A 25,309-nucleotide genomic window follows, 5' to 3' on the forward strand; every position below is an offset into this window, starting at 1 on the left:
AATAGATCTCTGGGTTTTTTTCCCTTTTTTGTGTAACTTCAAAAGCCAATTCCCCTCTGTGTTTTTATACCTGTTGAAAACTTAACGACCAGATGTAGTCAAAAGTTCAACAAGGCTTTAGTCTCTCACGAATTATTTTTCAGTTAATTTTGACAGATAATTAGCATCAAATCAGACTTAATTTCTCCCTCTCCACTTGATTTTTTTTTTCCCTGTGTCTGAATATTTTAATTTTATATTTAGCTGAATATTAAACCTAACAAGTTTCTTTATTCTGTCCCCTTCCTTGTCCCCAGGTGAAATATAATTCATTGTATGCAATGCAGGTACAGTACATATGAATATACTTCAAAGTAACTTGTGCATACATTTACTTCAGTGAAAATAAAAATTATTACTAATTTATAGAAAAGTATTAGGTATTTCAGAATGCTATTTCTAGCTTAGTGAGCTTTTTAGGAGTTATTAGCAGGAAGTTGTCACATACCTAATGCAATTTATTTCAAAGCAGAGGAAATTCAAAAAGAATTGTGATTGCTTTCTGGTTTTTAAATACAAATAATGCAAACATCAGTGCTGAACGTAATAGTAGATAAAGGCATCTTTTAATGTTAAAGCGTTAAATAAAAAGGCTAGAAAGAATATCAGCCGAAAGGCGTGACTACCAGTTGCAGGAAGCGATACATATTAGCACTATTTTTTAAAAAAGAAGGTTTTTTTCCTTTGTAACATGTAATAGTAACAGAGAACTGTTATATTGTATATAGAGAATAATATAGCTCATAGTGCTCATGGATCCTTTTTAGAAACTTCTAAATTGGATTTAGACTGGAATCAGATTTAAAACAAAAATATTTTGAGGACTTCTTAAACTGCAGTCTACCTCAATGAAAAGCTGGCATTTCAAAGGTACCAACCACTCAAACTGCTCACTGGCAAGTCACTCATTCCAGAAGGTTTTTCTCAATTGAAATTATCAGTATATTGCTACCACAGAAAATACATTTTTATATTCTGAATTTTGCATGCGCTGTAACTAGAATTTGCCAGTTTGCTGACTGATGCCCTCGATAAAATTTGTTTGCAAAACAGGATAATCTGTAACAGGGTTGTAATTTATATTCTGTATAAAAACAAACTAGGTATTTCATGGGTATTAAAGGACTTTGGAAAAAGAAATGGTGTGCCTTTTATATGGTTCTTTCTTCATTCTTTGACACCTTCCCCCAAGAGGTTTAATATGAAAAAGTTGTCCTTAAAAGTAAAGAATAAATAGTCTCTTCAAGAACTAATTTGCTACACAGCCACAGAATTATAATTTCAAGATTTACCCAAATATCTTCAAAATGATGATTTGAAAAAAATCTTCTCCTAATAAAATAAAGATAATTTATGTGGAATAGCAAACATGTTTATACATAGTAGTACAGGCATAGAAAATGTAATGGTTAAAGATGGAACACATTGCTAAAAAAAGGTATTGCTATACTATGTCTTTTTGCCAATCTGCCTTAACAGGTATTCTAGCATAATAAATATACTATCTATGTCCCTTATGTGTATTCAGCATGTGTAAAAGTCATGCAGCCGAACACATTGACACTTCAGTGGGAGGTCAAATTATTGTTTTGGCACTTCTGTCACACCTGTCATTTCAATTCCACTTTATCAAATTACAGATTGTTAGATAGAGTTGGATTAAGGGGAAAGATAGACACACACACACACAGAGAGGAGCAATTGTCATCACTTCAGTTGTGAAATTCCATAATTGCATGTCAGTGACAGAAAAGGAGAGCAGTAATAGGACTGACATTATGATCATTCAAATACTATGAAACTTGCCAAGACTTTGCACTGTGTCAATCTACATGCCAGGAAATGGACTGGATTTCCGAGTATTTCCTCACATTAGAATTGTCAATATTACTAATGCTGTATGTTAAGTTCTAGGGCAAGTTTCAGCTACCTGTTTTTCCACAAGTAGTGCTTTTACTTGAAAAGAACATGAACTAAGAAAAGGAAAAGAAAAATCCTTTGACCTAAAAAATATCACCAAAAGTAATATGAATAGTAATAATAAATGATACCTAAAAACTTAGACTATGGGTTTGACTCAACTTAGTTTCTGAGTTTTAGGAAATCTAGAGTGCAACAGATCTTGAATTAAAATCATTGTGGGGGAGGCAGTCATGGATTTCAAGTAACTTTTCTGGTAATAAACAAACACCACCACCACCACCCCCCCTACCCCACCCACACACCTTATATAATATTATCCTTTTGTGGAATTTTTGAAAACTTCCAGCTCTGTATTGAGGAAGACCTAAGAAGCATCGTGTAAATCTGACTTCCATGAGCCGAGATATCAGTGGAAACCTCTGGCCTATTGTGACAGGCAGATACTCTCCTTGGAACAGCTCGTTACTCTCACTTTTGGGTCACTCCCCCTTGTTTCTGAATTCTATGGTCAATCCTCCATATTCTATGCGGTCCTGTCATATGATCATAGAATCGTTTAGGTTGGAAAAGGCCTTTAAGATCATCCAGTCCAACCATTAACCTACACTACCGAGTCCACACTAAGCCAATCAAGGGTAGACTAGACTAAACCATGTCCCGAAGTGCCACATCTACCCGTTTTTTGAACACTTCCAGGGATGGTGACTCCACCACCTCTCTGGGCAGCCTGTTCCAATTCTTGACCACCCTTTCCGTAAAGACATTTTTCCTAATATCCAACCTAAACCTCCCCTGGCGCAGCTTGAGCCCACTTCCTCTCGTCCTATCGCTAACTACGTGGGAGAAGAGACCAATACCCTGTCAGTACCCCTTACTATTTGTACAACAGTTAAAGAGGCAGAAGAAATAGGAATAATTTTTTCACTCTAGTAGACACCAGAAGACATCATTAATGTTCAAAACCTCCTTAGATTCCTCTGAATCTATATCCAAACACCATTTAGATGCTTCCTTACCAATCCATTGGAGTCAGTGATCTTCCCTCATCAAAAAATTAATTTCTTTTAATGTGAGGAAAAATGTATCTCAAAACGCTACAAAACAATGCAGATTGCATGATGTCTTCACAAGGGAATAAAAATTACACTTACTCCTATTCACTGATAGGAAGCTCCTAAACAGCAGAAAATGGGATTACAACAAAAGGAAACAGTATATAAATATACCCATATCTTAGATGCCAGTAGTTGAATCTGTCCCTCCATGATGCTTCTTACAAGCTCTTCGCTATCTGATACCCTTATTAATTCCCTCCCACGGTAACCTAAAGAAGGTTGTTAACATTTTTTTCCTACTAATAAGACAAATTTTTCCCTTAAATTTTCATGGAAAATATTTTCAAATGATCATTATAAATTAAAAAAAAAATAAAGATTGCAAGAAACCATAGAATAGGCAAAGCAAGATATATTTGTAATGCTGCTTCTTTTTCTCCTCATTTTGTCTCAGACTCACTTTGTAACCTTGCCTACACCTCCCCTTCACACTTCTATTTCCCCATATGTAACTTGAGCAATATAAATGTAAGTATTTTCCTCATAGGTGTTTTTAATTTGTTTGTAATGTACTTTGAGATCCTCTGACAGAAGGTACTTTAAAAAAAAAAAAAAAAGAAATATTTTCCACAGCAGGCATAGAAAAGGAAAGGCATTACTGCCTATACCATATCCCACAGAAGGTAGTAAGGAGTTATGAAACATTATGTCACTGCAGGGAAATTTTCTAACTTACTGACCTATCATGTTATTGGCCTAATGCATACCCATAAAGTCTATTGCTCTCATAAAGTCTCTGCACTCTGAGCTCAGAAGTGGTAAATCTTAAAGGCAAGATGCATCTCAAAAATGTTCTGTCCATGAGCTACTTTCCTTCGCAAGAACAGAAAATGAAGATATCCCGAGTGACCTTGAACCACCAAGCTAATAACACTCAGCTGCTAGTTAACAGTCAGCATTATGTTGCCTGCAAGGAATACTGAAGAGAACGTCATTGCACATTACAGCAGAAGTTCATCTATTACTAAAAAGAGTAAGCTGAAATAAAACAAAAATTAAGAAGCCAAAGCTGAAGAATAAAATATTCCTAGCATTCTAAAAACTAGCTGAAACAAAATTATCCAGCACAGAAAGGTCACTGTAAGTTAACTTTCTATTCAGTTTTCAGTGTCTCAGTTTTCCATTTCAGATGGAAACATAACAAAAGGGAGGTGCAAGAGTAAGGGGAAGATAACTTCATATCAGAGTTTTGGTTTCACGGCGTTGCCATGATTTGATGACATAACAAATGCAATTGCAAGATGAAACAAAATATTCCCTTTGTGCTCTGCTCAGACCTCAATGACAGAGCAGGACAGGAAGAAATCTTATTTCTAGTTTATTTTTTTTGTAGTTTTGAAGATTCCTGTTCTATGCAAGTCCCATATAAACATACAAAAAAAAAAAAAAAAAGAGAGAGAATTGTTAAGACCAAATAAAGATATGAACTAGGATTAAATAAAAGATGAGGAAGATTTATTAGGGGAAGGTTTTTCTGGCAATGGGAGGTAATAAAGCTGGTGTAAGAGCAACAACAACAAGTTTACATTCTAGCAGGTTTTTGTTTTGGTTTTTGTTTTGTTTTTGAAGTGGAGACCCAGACTAGAGTTTGGTTATATCAAATGTAAGAGAAGATTGTAAAGGAATCTACATGGTCTCCTCTCTTGGCAAAATGGCCAATATCCTTATTAATTCTCTTCAACCACAACATTTAGTTTGCCCCAACACACACAGTTATATTAGAAAACACAAGTAGGAAAAAAACCAACAACTGTCATCGCCCTTGAAAGAGCAAAACCTCATGCTGAAAAACATCACAGGCTTTGAAATTATGACTCAAATTCCAAAACATCACGTGACTAGCTTCAGAAATCAGTGTGTTTTACAAAAATCACACTTTTGTTTTTAACAGGTTTCTTTCTGTGAAAATTCAAGGGTCATGTTTCTACATATATTTCTTTGAAAAGCAAAGCTGAGACATTTCCATGGTCATGTGATTCATTAAACATCAAATATTGTGATGATCAGGATGAAAGTATGAGATCAAAACAAAAAAGGGTTGGGTGTGACAAACACAGAAAAGAATACTGAATAGGTAGGAAATGAGTTGCACGTACACTTATGGGTCCGCTGCTGGCAATGGTAAACACAATTTAGTAATGCATAATAACACAGGCCACTTACAGCAGACTGTTGATTACTTGTCACTTGTTATTCTCAAACCTGAGGGCTTTTATCCTTGCAGGAAATATTAGTAGAATCTTACATAAAAAGGTCAGTTGAACAATGGAAGGAGAGACAAATCATAGTGATAAAGTGGTTAGGATAATTAAATGCTATTTTGTCACTTATAGAATAATAGATTTCAAAATAATAATTACAGTTATTAAATTTGAGTTTGCCTTTAGGCAATGCTTTAGCCATGGTTTCATAAATTTCCACTTCAGAGGTTAGAGATTAAGAAACTTCATGAAAAAAGATTGCAAGAAAAGGCAGCTTGCAGTTTTGTATTTTGTTGTTGACCGGGAAAATTTTCCATTAATTACTATTGATATAGTTCATTAGTAGTATATTTCATTATGGAAGTGCAAATTACGAGATAGTAATGATGCATGTCCTAATTGCAGTCGTTTGTCTTGATTTCAACATAGATGGAATAAAAATATTTATTTACTATATTTCAGGTTCTACGAATTACATTAAGTTACTGATTTATGCTTTCAATAAACATGAAACAATGCATTATTATTAACCAACACTGATGTATCTTTATTTGATGATCACTGCGTAGGTCATTGGTAATCTATATACCTGGACTATAAAGTAAATCTGCCACTTAATCTCGGCGGAAGCTTCAGTTTTGGGACCAAACACAGAGAAAAGATGAAACATATCATGTAACAACAATAGGTATTTCTTACATTTCTGTTCTTTCAAAATGCTTCAACAAATTAACAAAATGAAGAAGATACATTTAGGGGTTTGCTAGACAATTCTTTACGGTAATTGTAGTTTCTGCATTTGAAAGCTAGAGCACTGAACAGATTATCATTGCTGTTGGATAAAAAAAAAAAAAAAAAAAAGTACTTTTAGCAAGTCGAAAAACAAACCATAACCCAAAATGTAGCAACCTCATGTCTGTTGTGATTACATCAATAATTAGTGAGGAAAGATCACAGAAGAGTCTGTAGACCTGAAGGCATGTGTCGGTATGCCTCAGTAGTGATAGTCAAAAGGATGAGAAATTCACAGCACTCAGCACTGCAATGCTGATAACCTCCAGCTCTTCAACCTTAATGGTACATTAAGAGAATGAGAGAGATAGAGACACTCTCTAGGTTTCACAGTAAGTTTGGAGACCCTGTGACCATCACCTCACCTTCATGCCACTGCTTCTAAGAGCAAAAAGGGAGAGGGAAGTGAGCACAACAGGCCAGAGCAGTGATAAAGCATAGGATAATATGGGAATCTCATGCTCTTTCATTTCACTTCGCATGCTCAGTCCCAGGGTCTGGGTTGTCTCAGAAAAAGTCAGGTCACATATTCTGCATTGGATGAGGTGCCCCTTTCTGGGGTCAGCCAGCTGTGTTAGTCTTGATAGCCTGAGTCACTGAAGAAAGACAGGTCCTTAAGAAACCACTCAAACTCACAGCAATCACTGAGGCCAAGAAAAAGTATCAGATACACAACTCCTGTAATTTATACCCAGGTAGAAACCATCCTATTTTAAAACAAAAAACTGGCAACAGACTGGTACATCTGCTAGATAAAAGGAAAGTTGCAATAAAAGGAAAAAGAAATACAACACGTACATTAATAAGACTGCAGTCCAAAGCTCATCAGGCTCTTCACAACTTTTCCCATTATCCAAGCAATAAAAAGAACCTTTTGGTTGTGCAGTTTTAGTGGCTACCACCCACACCAGAAGTCAGATCTTGTTTAGAAATAAGGTCCCAAATTGTGTTTTAGCATACTATAAAACACGTACTTAAGTTTAAACACCTAGATAGTTTCATAAAAGCTAATGCTCAGAACCTGAAGCCTAAATGGCCTGAGTTTCAAAGTAATGAGTACCAGCTGCTGTTAGAGATTTTAAATTATATGTCATGTGCTCGCCACTTTCACAAACTTGGTTACTACTTGACACATAGAAATACACTACACAGATTTAGTAATCCAGAACTGGATTCTAGCTCCAAATTGTAAAATTGTGGTAGAAATATATTAAAAAAAAAAAAAAAACCAACAAAAAACCCAAAAAACCAGCTCAGTCTCTTTAGTGGGAAAATACTTTAAAACTGGATATTTATTTCTGACAATTTAAAGTTTTTAAATTGAATATGTGAAGCCTTTGTTTCTTAGTTAGTTTTGACCATGAACACATTAACCACGTTAATTTTGATTCAGCTCACTATTTTTCTGCAAGATGCTTGAGAAAAAAAATGGAAGGAACTGCACAAGAAACGAGGAGGCATAATTTGTCACTAGTTCCAACAATGCAGCCTAGAAAAGGAAGCAGAAATAGAAAGCAGGAGAATTTGGAAATTTTACAAAAAATTAAAATAGAAGATATTAACATAGGAGAATATGGTTTATGGAAGGCATAAAGTCAGTAAGAGAAAAAAGCATCAAAGCAAAAATGCTTCACTTTGTTAAAATGCTTTTAAAACCACCACCAACAAAAACCCTAAAGCTCCCAGAGAACTGAAAAAGCATTAGGAGTGTAAATAACGAGGATAATTCCTTAAATTTAATGCAAAGGAACATAAGTGGTTATGTTTCAACTCTCAAAACAATACAGCAAAGTTACTGTTCCTATTGACGTAAGTTTTGTAGTCCTTCACTAACATAAAGCATCATTAAACATATCATTACAGTATTTTTGAGCCCTGTGATAAAGCTGATATGGTTTCTAAATTTAAAAAAAATTTCTGCTATATTTGCATCCTGTCCTTGTAATTGTCCTGCAGTAAGCTAGTTCTATTATACTGATACACATCAGAGTAAAACATTCAGTGTTGACGTTATTTAAATGCAAGAAATTCAACCCGTCTTAGTATAGAGGACTTCAGAGTAGTAACAGCTACTTGGTATCTAAGATATAGCATACTTTCTCTTCTAGTTACAGTCATAGTTTAGTATCTTAATTGAATTCTCGATACGTTTCTGTATAGCTCAGAATAATTCCCTCACTTCATTCCTGAAAAATCTTGAAAATCACTGAAATTCTGAAGAACCTTTATCACATATCTCAGCAAAGCAAATGAATTGTGCTTTCCTGCACTAACTTCAACAGCATTTTATAACAGACTTGAATGGCATTGTTTTATAAAATTTGAGCTATCATGAACAACTAAAGTGCTTTTGGGACAATGCTGTTTAAGAAAACCTCATTTTTATAGCAAAAAGAACTTGACAACTATTTGTAAAAAGAAAAAGAGGAGCTGCTGAATGCTCATAGGAAGTTGCAGTAGTCAAAAGCTGTTTAAAAAAAAACACCAACAAAAAAACCTTTCAGAAAGTTGAGTAATAGAACAGTTATATCACACATTATAGAACAGTTAAGCATGCTAAATTAAGTGTAAAGTCCTACTGTGTCAAAACATAAATTGAGAGTATGATACACTGTTAGTGCTAGAAGGCAGCTTTCTGCATTGCTCATTTTAGAGTGGAAATTGATAGTACTTCAATTTAAGAATTCCTTCTAAAAATGTAACTTTATTCAAGTATATTCAAACATACATGCCATAATGTACTGTTTAAAAAAAAAAAGCTAACAAGTTGGTGAACACAAGTGAAAACTTTTTATACTCATTCACAGAAAACTGGAAATAATACAAGATAAACTTTTTTTAAACATCAACCATTTAGAAGGGAAAAAAAAAAAAATCAAAGATACTGCTTATAAAGCAAGAAGAAGCAGTCCTTATCTTGCTATTTTACAAATATTTAACATGGTATGCCAACTTTACCATGAAAGGCATGACACAATAATTTTGTTAATAATGGAAATTAAGAACAGGACATGCAATTGCCTTTTAAACTGTTCATAGTTTAACAAAATGAAGATTATCATTCCCTTCAGAACATGCTGTTATTCAAATTTCTAGCAGAAGTATGTTCAATAGAGTAAGACTATTTTATCCCCACTGAAGTTAAAATACAACATTAGAAAAGTTACTGTTAGAAAACTTCATTTTTTGGTGTTTTATGTTTTATAATTTCACATGGTTTAATTTAAAAAAAAAAAAAAAAAATCAACCAAACACAAAACCCCCACTTACTCAAGTTGCCTTACAAATTACATTAAAAGAAGCCACTTACTTTTCTGTCCTCAGTTTCTACACAGGAACTGCACTCTGCTTTAGTATCCTGAAAAGACAAACAGAGAAGACTGTGTCACAAAGCATACTGACTAGGGCTGTAGGAGTAACTCATGATGAAGAACGGGCATGAAAGTCTGAAAAGTGGGTTTTTCAAGCTATTACACTTTACTGAACTGTTATTTTTGTATATATATATTATATTTAAATGTACAATGTTTAGTATTATGGCTTTAAGTAAGGTTTATTAAACTTTATTACAAGCATAAACTTAAAGACAGGATTGAAACATCGTAAAAAAACCAAACCTATTTCAATGTAGTGTAGCCAGCTCATAAGACAAAAATATGATCTCTGCTTTATAGTATATGTTTGCGTTTTCTACTTGCATCTTGAGGAAAATATAATTGCTTGATCACTCCTTTTTTCTTTCTTTCTTTTATTTTTTGATTAGCGATAGTAGCTTAAAAAAATATACAGGTAAGCTTAAGAGGAAACAACGGCTCAAACTTCTGTCTATTGTCAAGAGTGCTAACTAGGACTTGACGTTGAAGACCTTTGTGTCGGAATCTCACTGCAACATGCAAGAATAATCAAGCATCTATTTAATGCAAACATGTGTATATGTGTATGTGTGTATATGTGTACACATTGACACACATATTTTGGACTTATGTTTTCTTCAGGAGTCAGACAAACAGTCTTAAACCTAATGATACCCAACACATGTTCCTTTTATTCCCAAGTTATTTTGACTCTTATTGAACCTGTGGATTTTTGTCAGTAGACCTGAAGGCATGCAGAGATAACCATTATCACAAAAATTGTAGTCTGAAAGGCATTTATTTCTTCATAGTATCCCTTTGTACCACAAGTTACTATTGGAAACTGAGTAAGCCAAATCTAGTTCAAGTCATTAAACTGTAGACAAGTGACCTATTGTGATTTTTCTTTTGTTTTCAACTTTACTTTTCTAGTGAGGGCATTCTTGGAAGCTAATTTTGCTTACATACTGCAACTTCAGCGATTTCTATTGGAAAAAAAAAAATGACATATACATGAGGAGCAATTTTTTTGTTAAAAGTAAGTTCTTCCCCAACCTCTCATTGAAGCCAGAACTACTCTCATTAGATTCTAGATTACTGGCTAGAGTTACTTGCTACATAAATCCCAAATTACACATTTAAGGCTGATAGCTAATAGCAATTCCTATTAAAAATGAAAACATATTAAATAAAGAAGTTATGTTTCTTCAACACCATGCCTATTCATCTTAAATGAAGGACTGGTATTATTTCAATGCCAAAGACTTCTTACGCAAGCCATATACCCATAGAAGATGAAAAAAATGAAATAATTCAGTCAAGTAAGATGAATCGAGATTTCCTGAAAAAAATACTTTCATTCACAGCAAGATACATTAAAGATCTTTTCATTAGGCATATCGGGTTCTCCGTCACATGTCAAGTAGCATATTTTACAACAAGGAAAATCTTCGTTATTCTACTTATATGAATCAGTACCTCAAATACTCTTTATACTCAAAATACTTTTAATGGGGAGCCAGACTGTCTTCCACACTTTCTTCCAAGTGTGACTTACTGGCAGCCAGACAGTCTCTCACTACGTCTCTCCTCCCATTTGGTGGATAAGGAAACTCTCTGCCTGCACACTGACTTCCTGAGCTTGTTTGTGTATTTACATTCAGGTTTTTTTGGTGAATGAGGAAAAAAGCTCAGCTTCTAAAAGGCTATCTGCCTCACAGGAATGAATTCAAACTCCATTAGTGCCAGTGCTCTTTATCCTAGCTATGCCCTAAGTCACCTTTGGGAAAAAATTGAATGTTCTTTAACATATTTATTGGTTTATCAAAAATGAATCATATATTTTCACATTACCAAGGACACGGGTGGCTCTATCTCACATACTGACCTAAATTAACTGAATGCAGAATAAAGTATCTCCTATCAGATTCTAGTCATAGCTATTACAAACTCTCAGGATGATGAATATACATTGTTCAAGACCTAACAGTACTCTGATGCCTTCCGCTGTCTATAGAAGATTTTAGTTTACTATTTTGCCACTGTCATTTCTTATTAAAAGCAATTTTTAAGAAACAGAAGTTCATAAGCATTCATTACTCAACGTGAATTAAAAATAGAGTTTTACCTGGATAAAACAAAACCCATCTTCCTCCCAGCACAGTTTATCTTACATGGTCATCTACCACCAGTAAAGCAAAAGCTAGAAATTAAGCATGCAGCCCAGCTGAAAACAGTTGAGGTCAACCCAGCTGAGACTCTCAGTGCTGCTATCAGGAATTAAAGAGATAATGTGCCTGGAAGTTAACTGATACCAGCCATAAGGAAAAGATACAGGCTGAAAATCAAATTACATAATTTCTATTCTGTGTTTTGTCCATGAACATTAGACAATCATTTCATCTTGCAGTGTTTTGTTTTCTATCCAAAGATATGGGAAGTGAATCTTACAAAATTAACTACTGCACCATTAGCAATGAAAACTATGTATGTACGGTTTCAATATTACTGGATACTGAAGCCAGCAAGAAAGAGTGGTATTGGCTTATCTTTGAAATTATGTAAAGTCAGATTTGGGTAAAGAAATAGCTATAGGTCTTCAAGAGTAGAGACCTGAATTTGGACTTCTGCACAAGGACAAGGGAAAAAAAAAAAAAAAAGAACCCAGGCTCCACTGTTATTTTATAGTTTCTGATATTCAAAATATTAATTTAAAAATATTGCCTAAATAATTTTTGACAAACATGCTTTGGGTACGTTATCAGATAACAACCTGGACTGTAACAACCATTTAATATGTAACACCACACAAAACCTGACTTCCTGAACAGGATTTTTCTTTACCAATGGGTGAAATCCTCACAAATGCATATACTCTAATAATGTATAACTAAGGATACTGACAGGTTACCTAAAGAAGGACTAGAGTAGAATTCAAGAATCCTCAGTCCAAAGGGGTTAAAGCAGTTGGAAGGAGTTAAAAATTTAAACAGTAAAAATTTGTGCAGTAGGTGAAGAAGAAGTAATAAGAGACAATCAATGAGTCTCTTCTAAAATCAATAATTTGCAAATTTATTAGCTGAATAATAAACTGTAATTTGCAACAGTTTTGTATTTAAGAATGATAGTAATAGTTTGTCCCTTCTGCAGAAACAGTTACAGGAGTTGCTTGTTGTGTATCTGAAGTCTCTAGAAAGTCTATGACAAAGTCTTTTTGGAAGAAAAGCAGTCAACTACTTTGTTACCAATTGTAACTGAACTCAGACAGAATTTATCCTTGAGCGACAAGAGTAGTTCAGGTTAGGGATGTGCATGCGTATCTTAACCTTTAATTGCCCAAGAAAAACAAACATTTTTCTGAAACAGTTAGTGTTATAGTCCTTCAACCCAGTGAAGTTACTGGCTTAATCAAATATATGTTTAAATATAAATATTTTGAGTATACTTCATCTACATCCTAGATATACCACTTTTAAAGGAAAAAATGTACACAGAAACTTTAAAAAAAATTATCAAAATGAATCATCTGTCAAGCTCAGAGCAAGAAGGGAAGAAATCAGAATGTTCTTCTCTGGGAGACATCTGTGCTACTTTTTGTAAGTGCAAAATGACAAAGCACTGTCATTTTAGTGTGTGTATGGCAAATTTCCCAACTGTATGAATTATTTGAGATTAAGAAGTACCATTGCTATATAGCAAATGTAAAATCCTATAGATCTGAACAATACATCAGGCACTTTCTTTAACATTGTTACATCACAAAAAAGAAGTTAAAAACAAGCCAAGTCTGTTCCTCCCAAAGAATTACTATTATAGACAAATTATACAATGACAGAATATTTCATAGGATGTTTCATGGCAAAGATGGAAAGAATGAATTATAGACGTACCCTGCCACTAAGGCAGAAAACCCTCTCATCCATTTCAGTATAAAATCAACATAATTCCTTTTTTTCTCTAGGTGTCACTGCATAACAGCCAATTAAATGGTATTATTATAAATATATTAAGAGCTCTGTTTTTTTATGGCAGCACAAAAGAAAATTGCCTTTTTTGTCTGTTATGTTGGGTAGCAGCAACAAGGAAACAAAGCAAGGTTTTATGCAGACCATCAGGAGCGACACAGGACAAACACAACTTTTAAGCATTGAACAAAGTGCCATAAGGGACACTGCCACGTATATTTAACACTAGAATTGCATTAATTGAGATGGTGAAACTATGCTCACTTCTGTGTTTGAAGGCATGTACTTCTGAAAGGTAGCTTTTAAATGTACCTACTGAAATTGTCACCTTAGTGACCAACTGGTATTAAATTTATGATTGTATTGAGTACTATGGCTTACCAAGTAGAAAAGTGAGACCAAGAGGTACAATTCTTTCAGTGCTAGTTTGGAGACAACTAGTGATTTCAATAACTTGACAGCAAGATCTACTGCAAGCGCATAGTATAGAATACATCAGAGATGATACCCATTTTATTCCTGAGAAGGCTCCCTTTCCTCATCCCAGTCGTGCTTTGTCATTCATATGTTTCAGGGATTTTAAAGTTTAATATGCTAGGCCCTTGGGAAACATATCTACCCCCTTCACCCAACATTAGTATTATATAAATGTTACTGAACAGAAGAAAAGCTCTAGAAAGTAAAGTAATCATTGGTGGTAGCGTGATGCTGCATGACATTTTGGCTTTAGGATGCAGTAGAAACCTCCATACACTTTATTTTACACAGCTTCTGTAATTCTACACTTAATTTTACTTCTTGAATTGCAAATAGAAATAGTGAAATCAATATCCTTAAGCAGCCATTAGTCATGCTAATATAATTGACACGTGTACATGGCTGTGTACTTTATCATACATTTTTCAGTTTGTTATATCCCTGCTATCCAAAAACTATTTCCTCTACCTTATCATCGTAACACACAATACCAGAAACAACACAAACCAAACAACCCTCCCCCTGAAAAAAAAAAAAGCAAATTGTACAGGCTAAGAAACTTTAGAAAAGTTATTTGCAATTCTAACATTTTTTTTTAATGTGAAAATCATGAAATACAAAAGGCAAACGGAATTCATATGTACACACACTACTCCCATGGCCTGTATCAGAAGGAGGAAAGATGAGACTCTGGAATATTAAAGTATTCCCTCAATTGTTTTTGTCTGTAATATCAAGGATGGTCAGTAGGTGGAAGCAAATAACCTTGTAAAATCTTGTTCAACTTCCCTATGAAAGATGTATCTATTGCACTGACCAGGTTGGTCAGGTATTTTACACGTATCCTTGGCATCCCAACAAGTGCTTACACAAATCATGTCTTTTCTTCACAACACTGGTTTCCAATTTCATAAAAAGGCTGTATATTTAGAAATAAAATGGGGGTTTTTTTCAGGTTTAAATTTTTTAAAAGTGAAATGGATTCCTTTAAATGACTAAGGCATATATAAAGGTAACCTAATGTTAAACAAAACAAAAAAATATATATATTTAAAAGTACACAGTCAAATCCTAGGTTATTGATTTTTCTGGATATTTTTATTAAGTGCTTAAATATATCAAAGCCCTGAATTATTGAGGAAAATACTTAATCTTTTTCACTATCCATTAGCCATTATATTTCATTATTGCTGCTAACAAACAGGCTGCCAGCAGAAGAATTCATTTGAATTTCATATTAGTTCTATTTTATCCATCCCAGAGAACAAATTAACCACACAGTAATACTTACTGAAGAAGAAAATAAATTAAAAATGAAACCTTAGAATGTGACATTCAAGTCTTTACTAAGTTTGTCCCCAGCAACTGAAGGACTCATGCAGAAGCCTCATCAAATTACGTTAAGAAACCAGTTCCAGGATTTTAATGGCTTCAACAGTTGCAATGTCAAAGATGTAAGAAAAGAGCTTTCTTTATGAAAGCAATAGCTTCATCTCTATTTACTAGCATTTCTGGACCAACAGAAGCTTGTGTCTACAAGCTACAAGCACAAACCAGGAGAAGACTGGGACATCTGCATCTTTTTCTGTTGCCTCAGGGCAGCCTCAGGGTAGTTTGGCTAGAGCCAAAAAGGAAATCCATCTGATCAGGGATTTAAAATCAAGTTTCTCAAGACTTTGGGGAGCTTACTCGTTTCTAGCTAAAAGCAGACAGACTTTAAGAGGAAGGTTTACAAGACTCTTGGAAAGTGAACTGACAAATTTTATAATAAAAAATTACTGCTTGTAAAAATACTGCTGTATTTTTAATGTGGATTTGAAGGGACTCTTGTGTGTGCCCTCCCACACATCCACCCACCATCCGGCTGTGTAAGTGGATACCCAATCTCTTCTTTCTTCTGATTCTAGTGTTTTGCTTACGTTCATTTACAATTTTCAAGGCTATTAAGAGCTGAACACCTTTTTTCAAAAAAAAGCTTGACTTTTTTCATTACTGAATACTTGTTTGAGGGAACAGGTACTGCTTGCTGATAAAGCTTTATGGACTGGAGTATATGAAACTCTCCCACTTCTTCTCCTCTTCATTCTCTCACCTTTATGAGTTACTTGTCCTTTTCTTAAATACGCTCTTAATACCAAGAGACACAAAGACATGTCTCTCCACAGCACAGAAAGCAGGCCTTTGTGTGCCTCACAACTCATCTAATTTCTCCAAACATGTTTTCATTAGACCAATGATGCAAAATTACCTGAGTGTAAATCCTCTGCCTATGTCCTCAGATCACCACAACTGCACAAACAACATAAAAAATATACAGCATTTTCAGAAAAGATGCATATAAATTAAAGACATGAATCTATCATGTAGAAGTATCTAGCCGTATCTATAGGAATTTGCTGTTGAACCCTAGAAAAACATCAGGTTAAGACTTAATTTGGGGGCTAGTAAATATTTAATTTTCAAAGATGGCAATACAAATTTATATTAGATAAAGTTATCTGTTTGAATAGCATGAAAATATTTTACTTTCCTATTATAACATCATTTTGATCTACAGGTCAAATCTGAAACTCCTTTTCTATATGACCCTCTATTTTCAAGGCTGAAAGTTGCCATGCTCAATTCAAAGGGCAACACAGTTGCATCTGAATCCATCTTCAGTTTCAGGTGCAAAGTGGGAAAATATATGCAATTTCCTTTTTCTAGTTTGTGTGCAATTTTCTAAGGAATCCTTTGAAAATCTAATTATACTTCATTTTTAACTAATTTGGGAAAAAAGTGTCATTTCAGCAGGAAAGTCAGGTTAACCACCATCACAAAACTTTTCAAAACTGTAAATTTTGACAGTTTTAAACTGTTTAAACTGAATTTTTAAACTGTAAAAGTTATTTATCTACTAATATCCCCTTAGGTGTCAAATAGATCAACAGCCACATAAATATTAGTATATTTTAAGTCACTGAAATCTAGGTGATCAATATATATTCCTGACAAATCAAAAATAAGAGCTGTTAATCAAGCTGTTGGTGTGATTTGAACACAGACTACACACTAGGTAAGCTGGATAAGATGACAACTAGCAATATATACCCAAAGTGCAGATGCAACTTTTATAGAAAGCAACCTAATTTGACAGTTTATGTTTTCAAATTAACGTCAGCATAAGGGACCAACTGCATTCCTGGAGAAATCTCCTTTTTAGCCTGGTTTCCTAAAGGAAACAAGCATATAAAATTACTTTGCACCTCAAGTACCTCAACACCTTCAGAATATATTTATTAAGTTCAGCCACATTTGACAGGGAAACAGAAGCCCCAAGAGTTATTACGTTCCTCTGTTTTTCATAAATCATTGAGTGGCTGAGTAAAAGGAAAGGACCAAACATTACTTGCAAAACCAGCCACTACACCAGCTGTTAAAAGACCTCAAAGAGAGCTGAGGATGCTGAGATGGGGAGAACTCATTATGTGAAGTCAAGACAGAAGGGAAGGAGCCCATGTTTTTCAAGTGGGGACTGTGAAGACACAGGCTACCAATCTGTAATAAAACTATTTCAGTTAAGTCCACTGTTCACAAAAATAACTTGCTTCAAGACTGAAGAGGATTTTTGTTGAAGTCTTGAACGGAGGTCAGTCATTTTACAGCTATATATTGATAAAAAGCAAACATAAATTTTAACTGAGATAGCAAATTTTCAAGCTTACAGAGTGACAGGAAAGAAATTTTGTAGTGAAAGAAGGTGTATGATGACTGCACTACTAAGAAAGTAGGTGCCCATGAAAATACAGGCTCTGTGAGAAGGTTTTTTTTTTTTCTTTGATATTAGAGTAAACTTTTGATTCAGTCACAAAAGGATTAATTTTATGCTTTTAATATATATTTATAAAATATGTCCATTTCCAAGTGGTAAAACCAACTACATTCATAATAAACTGGTTATGTATTCACTATGCTTTTTTGAGCAAAAAAGCAAAACAGAACTTCATATTGGAATCAAGGCTTCACTGCATAAACAATTGCCTTGTATTTTTTTAAAAAATAAAAATCTAGATTCAATACAGCCAAAAAGTGTCTCCTCTTTTTAAATCAGTGTACTGGTTTTGGCTGGGATAGAATAAATTTTCTTCATAGTAGCTGCTATGATGCTGTGTTTTGGATTTGTGACCAAAACGCTGTTGATCATGCACCAATTTTTCATTCTTGCTGCACAGCGCTAACACAGCCTCAAGGCCTTTTCTGTTTCTCAGGCTGCCGCACCAGCGAGTGCGCTGGGGATGTACAAGAAGCTGGGAGGGGACACAGCCGGGACAGCTGACCCCAACTGACCCAAGGGATATTCCAGACCGTGTGACTTCATGCTCAGCATATAGAGCTGGGAGCTGGGGGAAGAAGAGGGGGGGGATTCAGAGTGGTGGCATTTGTCTTCCCAAGTAACCATTACACATGATGGAGCCCTGCTTTCCTGGAGGTGGCTGAACACCTGCCTGCCGATGGGAAGTAGTGAATGGATTCCTTCCTTTGCTTTGCTTGCGTGCACGGCTTTTGCTTTACCTATTAAATGGTCTTTATCTCAACTTACGAGTTTTCTCACTTTTACTCTTCTGATTCTCTCCCCCTTCCCACTGGGGGGGACTGAGGGAGCTGCTGGGTGGGTCTTAGTTGCCAGCTGGGGTTAAACCATGACACACCCTATCAACGCAATTAAACCTCCATTTCATTAGAGTTCAGGAAGCAGCCAAAGATAACCTAATTGAATTATATCAAAATTGGACTTATTTTTCTGTGGTGATGAGAATGACATTAAAATGGTTTAAAAATATCCAGGTAACTAAACAAGATTAAAAAGCAGAACTTTACAACCTAGGCAGTGATAATGAGGAAACACAGAAACACCAAACTTGAATACTACTCTTACTCTGTTTCTCAGGCTGCCCCACCAGTGAGTGCACTGGGGATGTACAAGAAGCCGGGAGGGGACACAGCTGGGACAGCTGACCCCAACTGACCAAAGGGATATTCCAGACCATTTGATGTGCTCAGCAGTAAATAGCTGGGGCAAGAGGGAGGAAGGGAAGACATTGGGATTTACGGCATTTGTCTTCCCAAGTAAACATTACGTGTGATGAAGCCCTGCTTTCCAGAAAATGGTGAAACATCTGCCTGCCAATGGGAAGCAGTGAATGAACTCCTTATTTTGCTTTGCTTGCATGTGCAGCTTTTGCTTTATCTGTTAAACTGTCTTTATCTCAACCTATGAGTTTTCTCACTTCTACCCTTCCGATTCTCTCCCCCATCCCATGAGCAGCTGTGTGGTACTTAGTTGCCAGCTGGGGTTAACCCACAACAATCAGAGATTTATTATTTTTCAGCTTGTACCTATTCACAAGTGTGACATCTAGTCAGGTCACAAATTACTTGGTGCTTCATATACGGAAACTTTATTTCAACTGCCTGCCATACCTCTGTATCATTACACTAGTAAGAATGTGGTAACAAAGGCATGAGTGAAGACTGTACACAAAGGACTATTCTTAAGCAAATTAAAAAGAAGTTCTGATGACTACAGCTATTGTTTTAACATCCAAGAAAAATGAAGAATTTAACTAGAGCCTCAGACAGCAAGCTTGTATGATTTAGAATGGCCACAGCTTTGAGTTATTTTCTTATCAACCAATAGTTAGACTTTTTTGTTACTGTTGGCGAGAAGAAAGTGACTGAGATGTGATCTATTTTCCTTCTTCCATGCCCACTGTAGGGTAAACAAGACCAGTTTCCTCTGAAATATCTGCCAAGCTATACTGTGATGAAGACATCAGAACCCACTTCTTTTTCAATTCTTTTTAGGAACCTCATAGTTAAAAAGATAGTGGTCAAAGAAGAGCCCTGAAAGGCTGCTGAGTAACACTCATTGACATTGCACACATACAAAGAAGCTAAGACAGCCCATAAATGAAGCCTGCTAAGGAAAACAAGCAGAGACAAATGTCAGTGGCATGGATGTGTTACTGCTTAAAAATGATCAGCACCCAATATCCCCAGTATGGGTTCTTCTCCTGAATGACTGTGCTGGAATTCAAAATGTTTACTTTTCATAGAAGTGTCTCAATACTAACATACGTGTACTTTTGAAGTAAGTATACAGATGATATATTGTTCCTCATATTTTTTTCTTGGCTGTTTTTCCCCCCCAAACAGATGCTTTGTCCTATATCAACACTAAAGTGCCAAGAACAGGTCTGCTGAGAACAAATGTCCCTGGCATCTTTTTGCGGAAGGCTGACTCTGTCTCAGTACTGGTCAAGACACACACCACACAGTAGGAAAAGAAAGGAAAGGGCAAGGGCAAGGGTGAAACCCCACATGGCCCCTTCACCCCCCCAAAATGCCTCTCTTCAACTGTGACCACAGATTTTGCAGGTTTGTGTTATGGATTAATGTGCACTGCGGAACTAACCTTTTTTTTAAACAAGGAATATTGATTACTTAGCTGTAATAAATAGTTTTTAATGTCTAATAATTCAATGTTTTTTTTTTAATTGGAGTGCAGATAATCTCTCTGCATAATACTGTATAGTATGTGAAGATATTTCAGTATGCAACTGAAATATAATAGCTACTCTATTTGTTTTAAAAGTCATTTCACTCTATATACAGACCGGCACATTTTTTCCCCCCCATAGATGTGTATGAAAGTTGAATGTAGAAAATGAGCTACGGCATTTGGAAGAGAGAGGTGCCAAAATAATCTCAAGGCAAAAGGTCAGTGTAACAAGAAGTTAATTTATAAATGGATTTGGTTCCATCAAAATATAAGAAAATCAGTTTCTTCCTCCTTTTCTTAAACTAGTAGAGAAATGAAAGGAACATCCCAGCCATCTAAATGCAATTTTTCTACGGTTATTATCTTTATTAGTCTCATAATCCGCAATTTCTCACTCACTAGACAGGTTAAGTCATCTATTCAACAGAGAAAATCCAGTAGGAATGAAGCATTAAGCATCATACTATGAATTTTAGGAGCTATACAGGAATTAAACTTCATATGAACCTCTATAGCTCTCATTTTCCCTCATGTCTAAACACAAAGCTCTTCTACTTAAACACAGCAACTGAGCCATCAGTTGTAAGCTGCAGGCTCTCTACCATGCTGGATAAGATAAAAAGTTCATCTACCTTAAAACCTTGCCTTGCACTGAAGCACCTGTCTCTGGGGCACTGATCGCTAAGACCGTTCTTTGACTTCTGAAGGACTGGATCAGAGTCCTAAGAATGGAGTAATCAAGAAGTGAGAAAGTCAGAAGCAGTCTGTAGCAAAAGCTTAGGGAAGGTGTATAAAGTCTTGTGTGCAAAATACGCTTTGTATACGCAACGCATGTATACACATCAGTACTGTTCTACCTCAGAACCCTGTGTATCAAGCCTGATGTATGGTAACTAGGTTCTAAAAACCAGCAGTTGCGGCATACTCTGAGCTAGAAGCTCTTTTCAGGCCATTAAATAACCATGAGATTTTTATCTTATGAATACAAGCATTCCAGTTTTGAAATTCCTTATACTTTTTGGCCTCTGAAATATCCCATCGCAATTCCTCAGTTTAATTATGTATTATATGGAAAAAACACACCCTTCTGTTTGGTTTTAATTTGCTAATCAAAATTTGGTTGGATGTCAACAGTTATTCTTTTCACCAGTGAAAAAGTGAATAATTACACCAGTGTTTAAAATGTTTCAATGTTAGAATTCATACCAACATGTATCTCTCAATCCTAAGGAGAGTCGTCCATCTTTTTGGTAGTAACCTTCAACTATTCGACACTTGATAAAATTTGAATGTTCCAGTTTAATTAATAAAATAGGACATGCTTTGACCCAGGAAAAGAGAGTGCTGTGCTTATTTCAATCTTCCATTTAAAAGATTATCTTACCAAATCTGATGGCATTATTGTTTACAGAAAAAACTGCAGAAAATAAAGGATTGCATATTCTGAAATGCAAAATCAGCATGGCCAAAGGAATCTGAGGGACAAAAAGTACATCAGAGCTTTGACCACCCACCTCCTAACTCCACATTACATTTTCTATTATGTTCTTTCTACGTTATAGGCTAAATATGCAACTCTGTGCTTTTTATGAAGTTTTGCTTCCAGTTTAATCAAGTTACCCAAGTATGAATACTGAATGGTATCTAAGCTGCACAATTTAAAACAAAGTAAAATAGAGCCAGTAGATCAGTTTCAAGAGCTAAAAAATTGATTACATCAAAACCAATTTTTGATGGAGCACAAATGGCACTGTTCCTGAATTCAGAACATTTCCTTGATGAATTATTTTCAACCCACAGTAAGTGTAACTGCACACATTTTCGTTAAACTAAGAAGTTGTTAGAATCACATTATAACACAAAAAGTATTTCTCCCTCTTTCTGTATAAACCAGGTTAATAAACGTTTATTTGATCTGGTAAATTTTTAAAATTGCTTTTTGGCAAGAACAATTTAAAATTTATGATCCTAATATACTGAAACTTTTCTTTAAAGACTGAACACAAATTCTGATCCTTAGAGAAAAAAAATCCACAACGTCTCTATGGAACCTTAGTTTTAACAGCTTCTGCTAATCAATCCTACTATAATTTAACGCAAGATGGGTGTACAGAACATAGGCTGACAGGTGATATAAGCTTCCTATTTTGCTGTTCATATAACCATTAACAATAACTACAATAGAGCACATGAATGATAAAGACCAGATACTCACTGAACTGTAAAATCCAATACTCTTTACCAAGGTGGGGCAGGGAGGTAATGCGTGGGGGAATCTATTAAAAAACTTGTGCCTCAACTAATAGTACTATATATGGTATGTCAAACTGGCCAATGATGTGCCCATAAGGTGTTTCTTTTTTCTTTATCAGAGCAAGGATCTTACTAGGGTAGCTCTAATTATAACAATGATTGTTTATTAAAATGAGTGAAAAGAATCCCTGTTTTAATGTAAATAGGATGAAACTTTTCTAACAAATTGTGCTCTCTAAATAAGTGAAAAAAAAGTTATTTACCACCTGAACCAGAGAAAGTGTTTCTTTAGTTGGTTTCCTGCCAATTAACCAGCTTCTGATTTTATTTATACAAGGGTATCCAACCTAAACGATTCTATGATTCTATCAAATTACAATCAAACTCTCATAACAGCTGCACACTCAAAAAACTTTCACTTCTCTGCTTTTAAAGAAAATTTCAGGGCTGAAATCTTAACTATAACTTAAACGATAAACAAAGTTCCAAATCAAATTGTATCATTATATATTCAAACAAGAAATGAGAGAACCCATGGTATTGCTGAGCTGTTTTAACTTTATCAAAGTGATCACTGTAATGTACTGAGGTACTTTAATGTGCTGATCCAAAACACAAGGAATTAACATGAATGCATTTCATACACTTAGCAGATTAAGGTCCAGATTCTTTGTTACACTAAGGCCAAATGCCTAAATTCCCTCATCAAATGTAGAGAACAGTATTTTTTTATATATTTTAACCCAGTATTATAAAACAGAGAGTGATATTTTAACAACAAATTCAGTAACATTGGCACTAAGCCGCCTAGGTCTCATTTGCTATTGCTATGCCTTTACCAAGTGAAAACAGGACTACAAGAACACTAATATATCCTCTGGAAGAAAATTATTATATATACCCTTCTAAAACAGAAAGAAAAATACTATTATGTCTTGTCATAGCTGAACACAAACAAAAGGATTATAGTAGTATCTTCCACTAAAATAGAGCTGAAGTTCTTTAAAACATGTATACTTAAACACAAACATATTTAACTGCTTTTTAACACTCGCTGAAGACTGAAAGGATCCTAAATCAGCTTTAAGTGGTTGGTGGTTTATCAAAATAGAAAATATTAAATGCATTTATAAGATAACTTAATTTGTTGAAAATTCTGACTTTTTTAGAAGAATTATGGGTGCATTAGTATAAAATTAGGAAAGGAGACGTTTTTTGGTCATTGCTTTTATATAGTCTTGCTTTCAGTTTTTTGTTTAACCATATGACAGTTTTGTATATAAAGTTTACCCTTAATAACATTTAAGTCACGCAAACTCTCCCTTGCATGATCTATTGTCTCATGAAAGAAGTGTTATAAATCCCAAAGTAAGAATACCCTAATTATTAAAGCAAAACAGAAAGTTATGACCAATGTTAACTGAAGGAATCCTGATAAAGACAGTTATTTCCCTTTGGAATTCTTGGAATGCCATGGAACTGCAGTCAAAACTGGTATGTGTTTTAAAAGATACTTAGTAAAACTGATCAACAATGAAGAATTTTCGAGTAAAATAATCTAAGATGTGCTACCAGTTTTGTCTCCTTGTTTCTATAGCTTTAAATTTCCACTAACTAGCAAGTATTTCTTTTTGCTTCTTGTGAATTTTTGACTGCTTAAACTGATTAAATATGCAATTTCATCATTGTTTTCAATATGTTCAGAATAACATCTGAAACTGTGGCTAATTTTACAATACAAATTCTGAAAATCATCATCACCATTTACACTGTAATTGCTCTTACTGAGCCTAATGATTATTAATGATGTAGCCAGAGAAATACATTCTACAAAATTATGTGATGACAATCAAATGATAATATTTAGTAAATTATACCAGATATTTTCCGATTACTAACAATTTGTTCACTACGTCAGGCTGGAAAAATCCATTTCTTAACATGGTATAGTGGTACAGTAGAGCCAACATCAAGTTGATGCTCAAGAGATTGAAATAAGCTTCAGAAAAGCAGATCCAGTACAAGGTTTTCTACCAAATACCAGATGAACACTGAGATTCTTTATCAGAGCTACTCCATAAAATATTGTCTGTACTGGCCAATTCAGAATGCTAACTTTTAAAATCTAATTAATGAATAAAGGTTGAAAAGACCAAGTCAGCCCATTTCAAAATTATCAAAGACTCTAGAGGACTGTGATCAAACAACAGATGAAGCATACGTGATCTCCTCTTGTCCTCAGACCTCCTGCAATGCTGAAAAAACAAAACAACAACAACAAAAAAGCACTTGCAAAATTAGCTACCCAAATGTGCATGTCTTTTGAAGGCTTCAGTTAACTACACTTTACATAATTCCCATCTGGTATCCTCAAAAGCAAAAATAACAGTATTCTCTGTTGTCACTCATGGCAACTACTTTATCAGCAACTGTCTGCTACTTTTAAAGAATTTCAAAGTGCAAAGGGAACTCCATAGAAAAAGAAAAGTACAGAGGAAGCTTTTGATCGTCAGGTTGATTTCTTCATATGTGAGACTAGTAAAGACCATGAAACGTTTTTCAGAGTCTAAATTTGACTAGAAAATTATCATGGATAATTCATGTACAATTCTGTAACTACATTAAAAACTTACTCTAATACAATATCTAA

The 25,309-nt window shown here is 34.8% G+C and overlaps 1 protein-coding gene across 1 annotated transcript in view; it reads right to left on the minus strand.

Annotated features, from left to right (window-relative positions):
- The window catches only part of RBFOX1 (RNA binding fox-1 homolog 1), a 1,399,804-nt gene that overhangs the window by 629,826 nt on the left and 744,669 nt on the right, over positions 1–25,309 (minus strand). The window contains exon 5 of the mRNA XM_075719223.1: positions 9,381–9,428. Coding sequence (XP_075575338.1) covers positions 9,381–9,428 — 48 coding nt within the window. The remainder of the gene's footprint in view (positions 1–9,380; positions 9,429–25,309) is intronic.

Source organism: Pelecanus crispus, chromosome 11 (assembly GCF_030463565.1).
Source record: "Pelecanus crispus isolate bPelCri1 chromosome 11, bPelCri1.pri, whole genome shotgun sequence".
Lineage (NCBI taxonomy): Eukaryota > Metazoa > Chordata > Aves > Pelecaniformes > Pelecanidae > Pelecanus > Pelecanus crispus.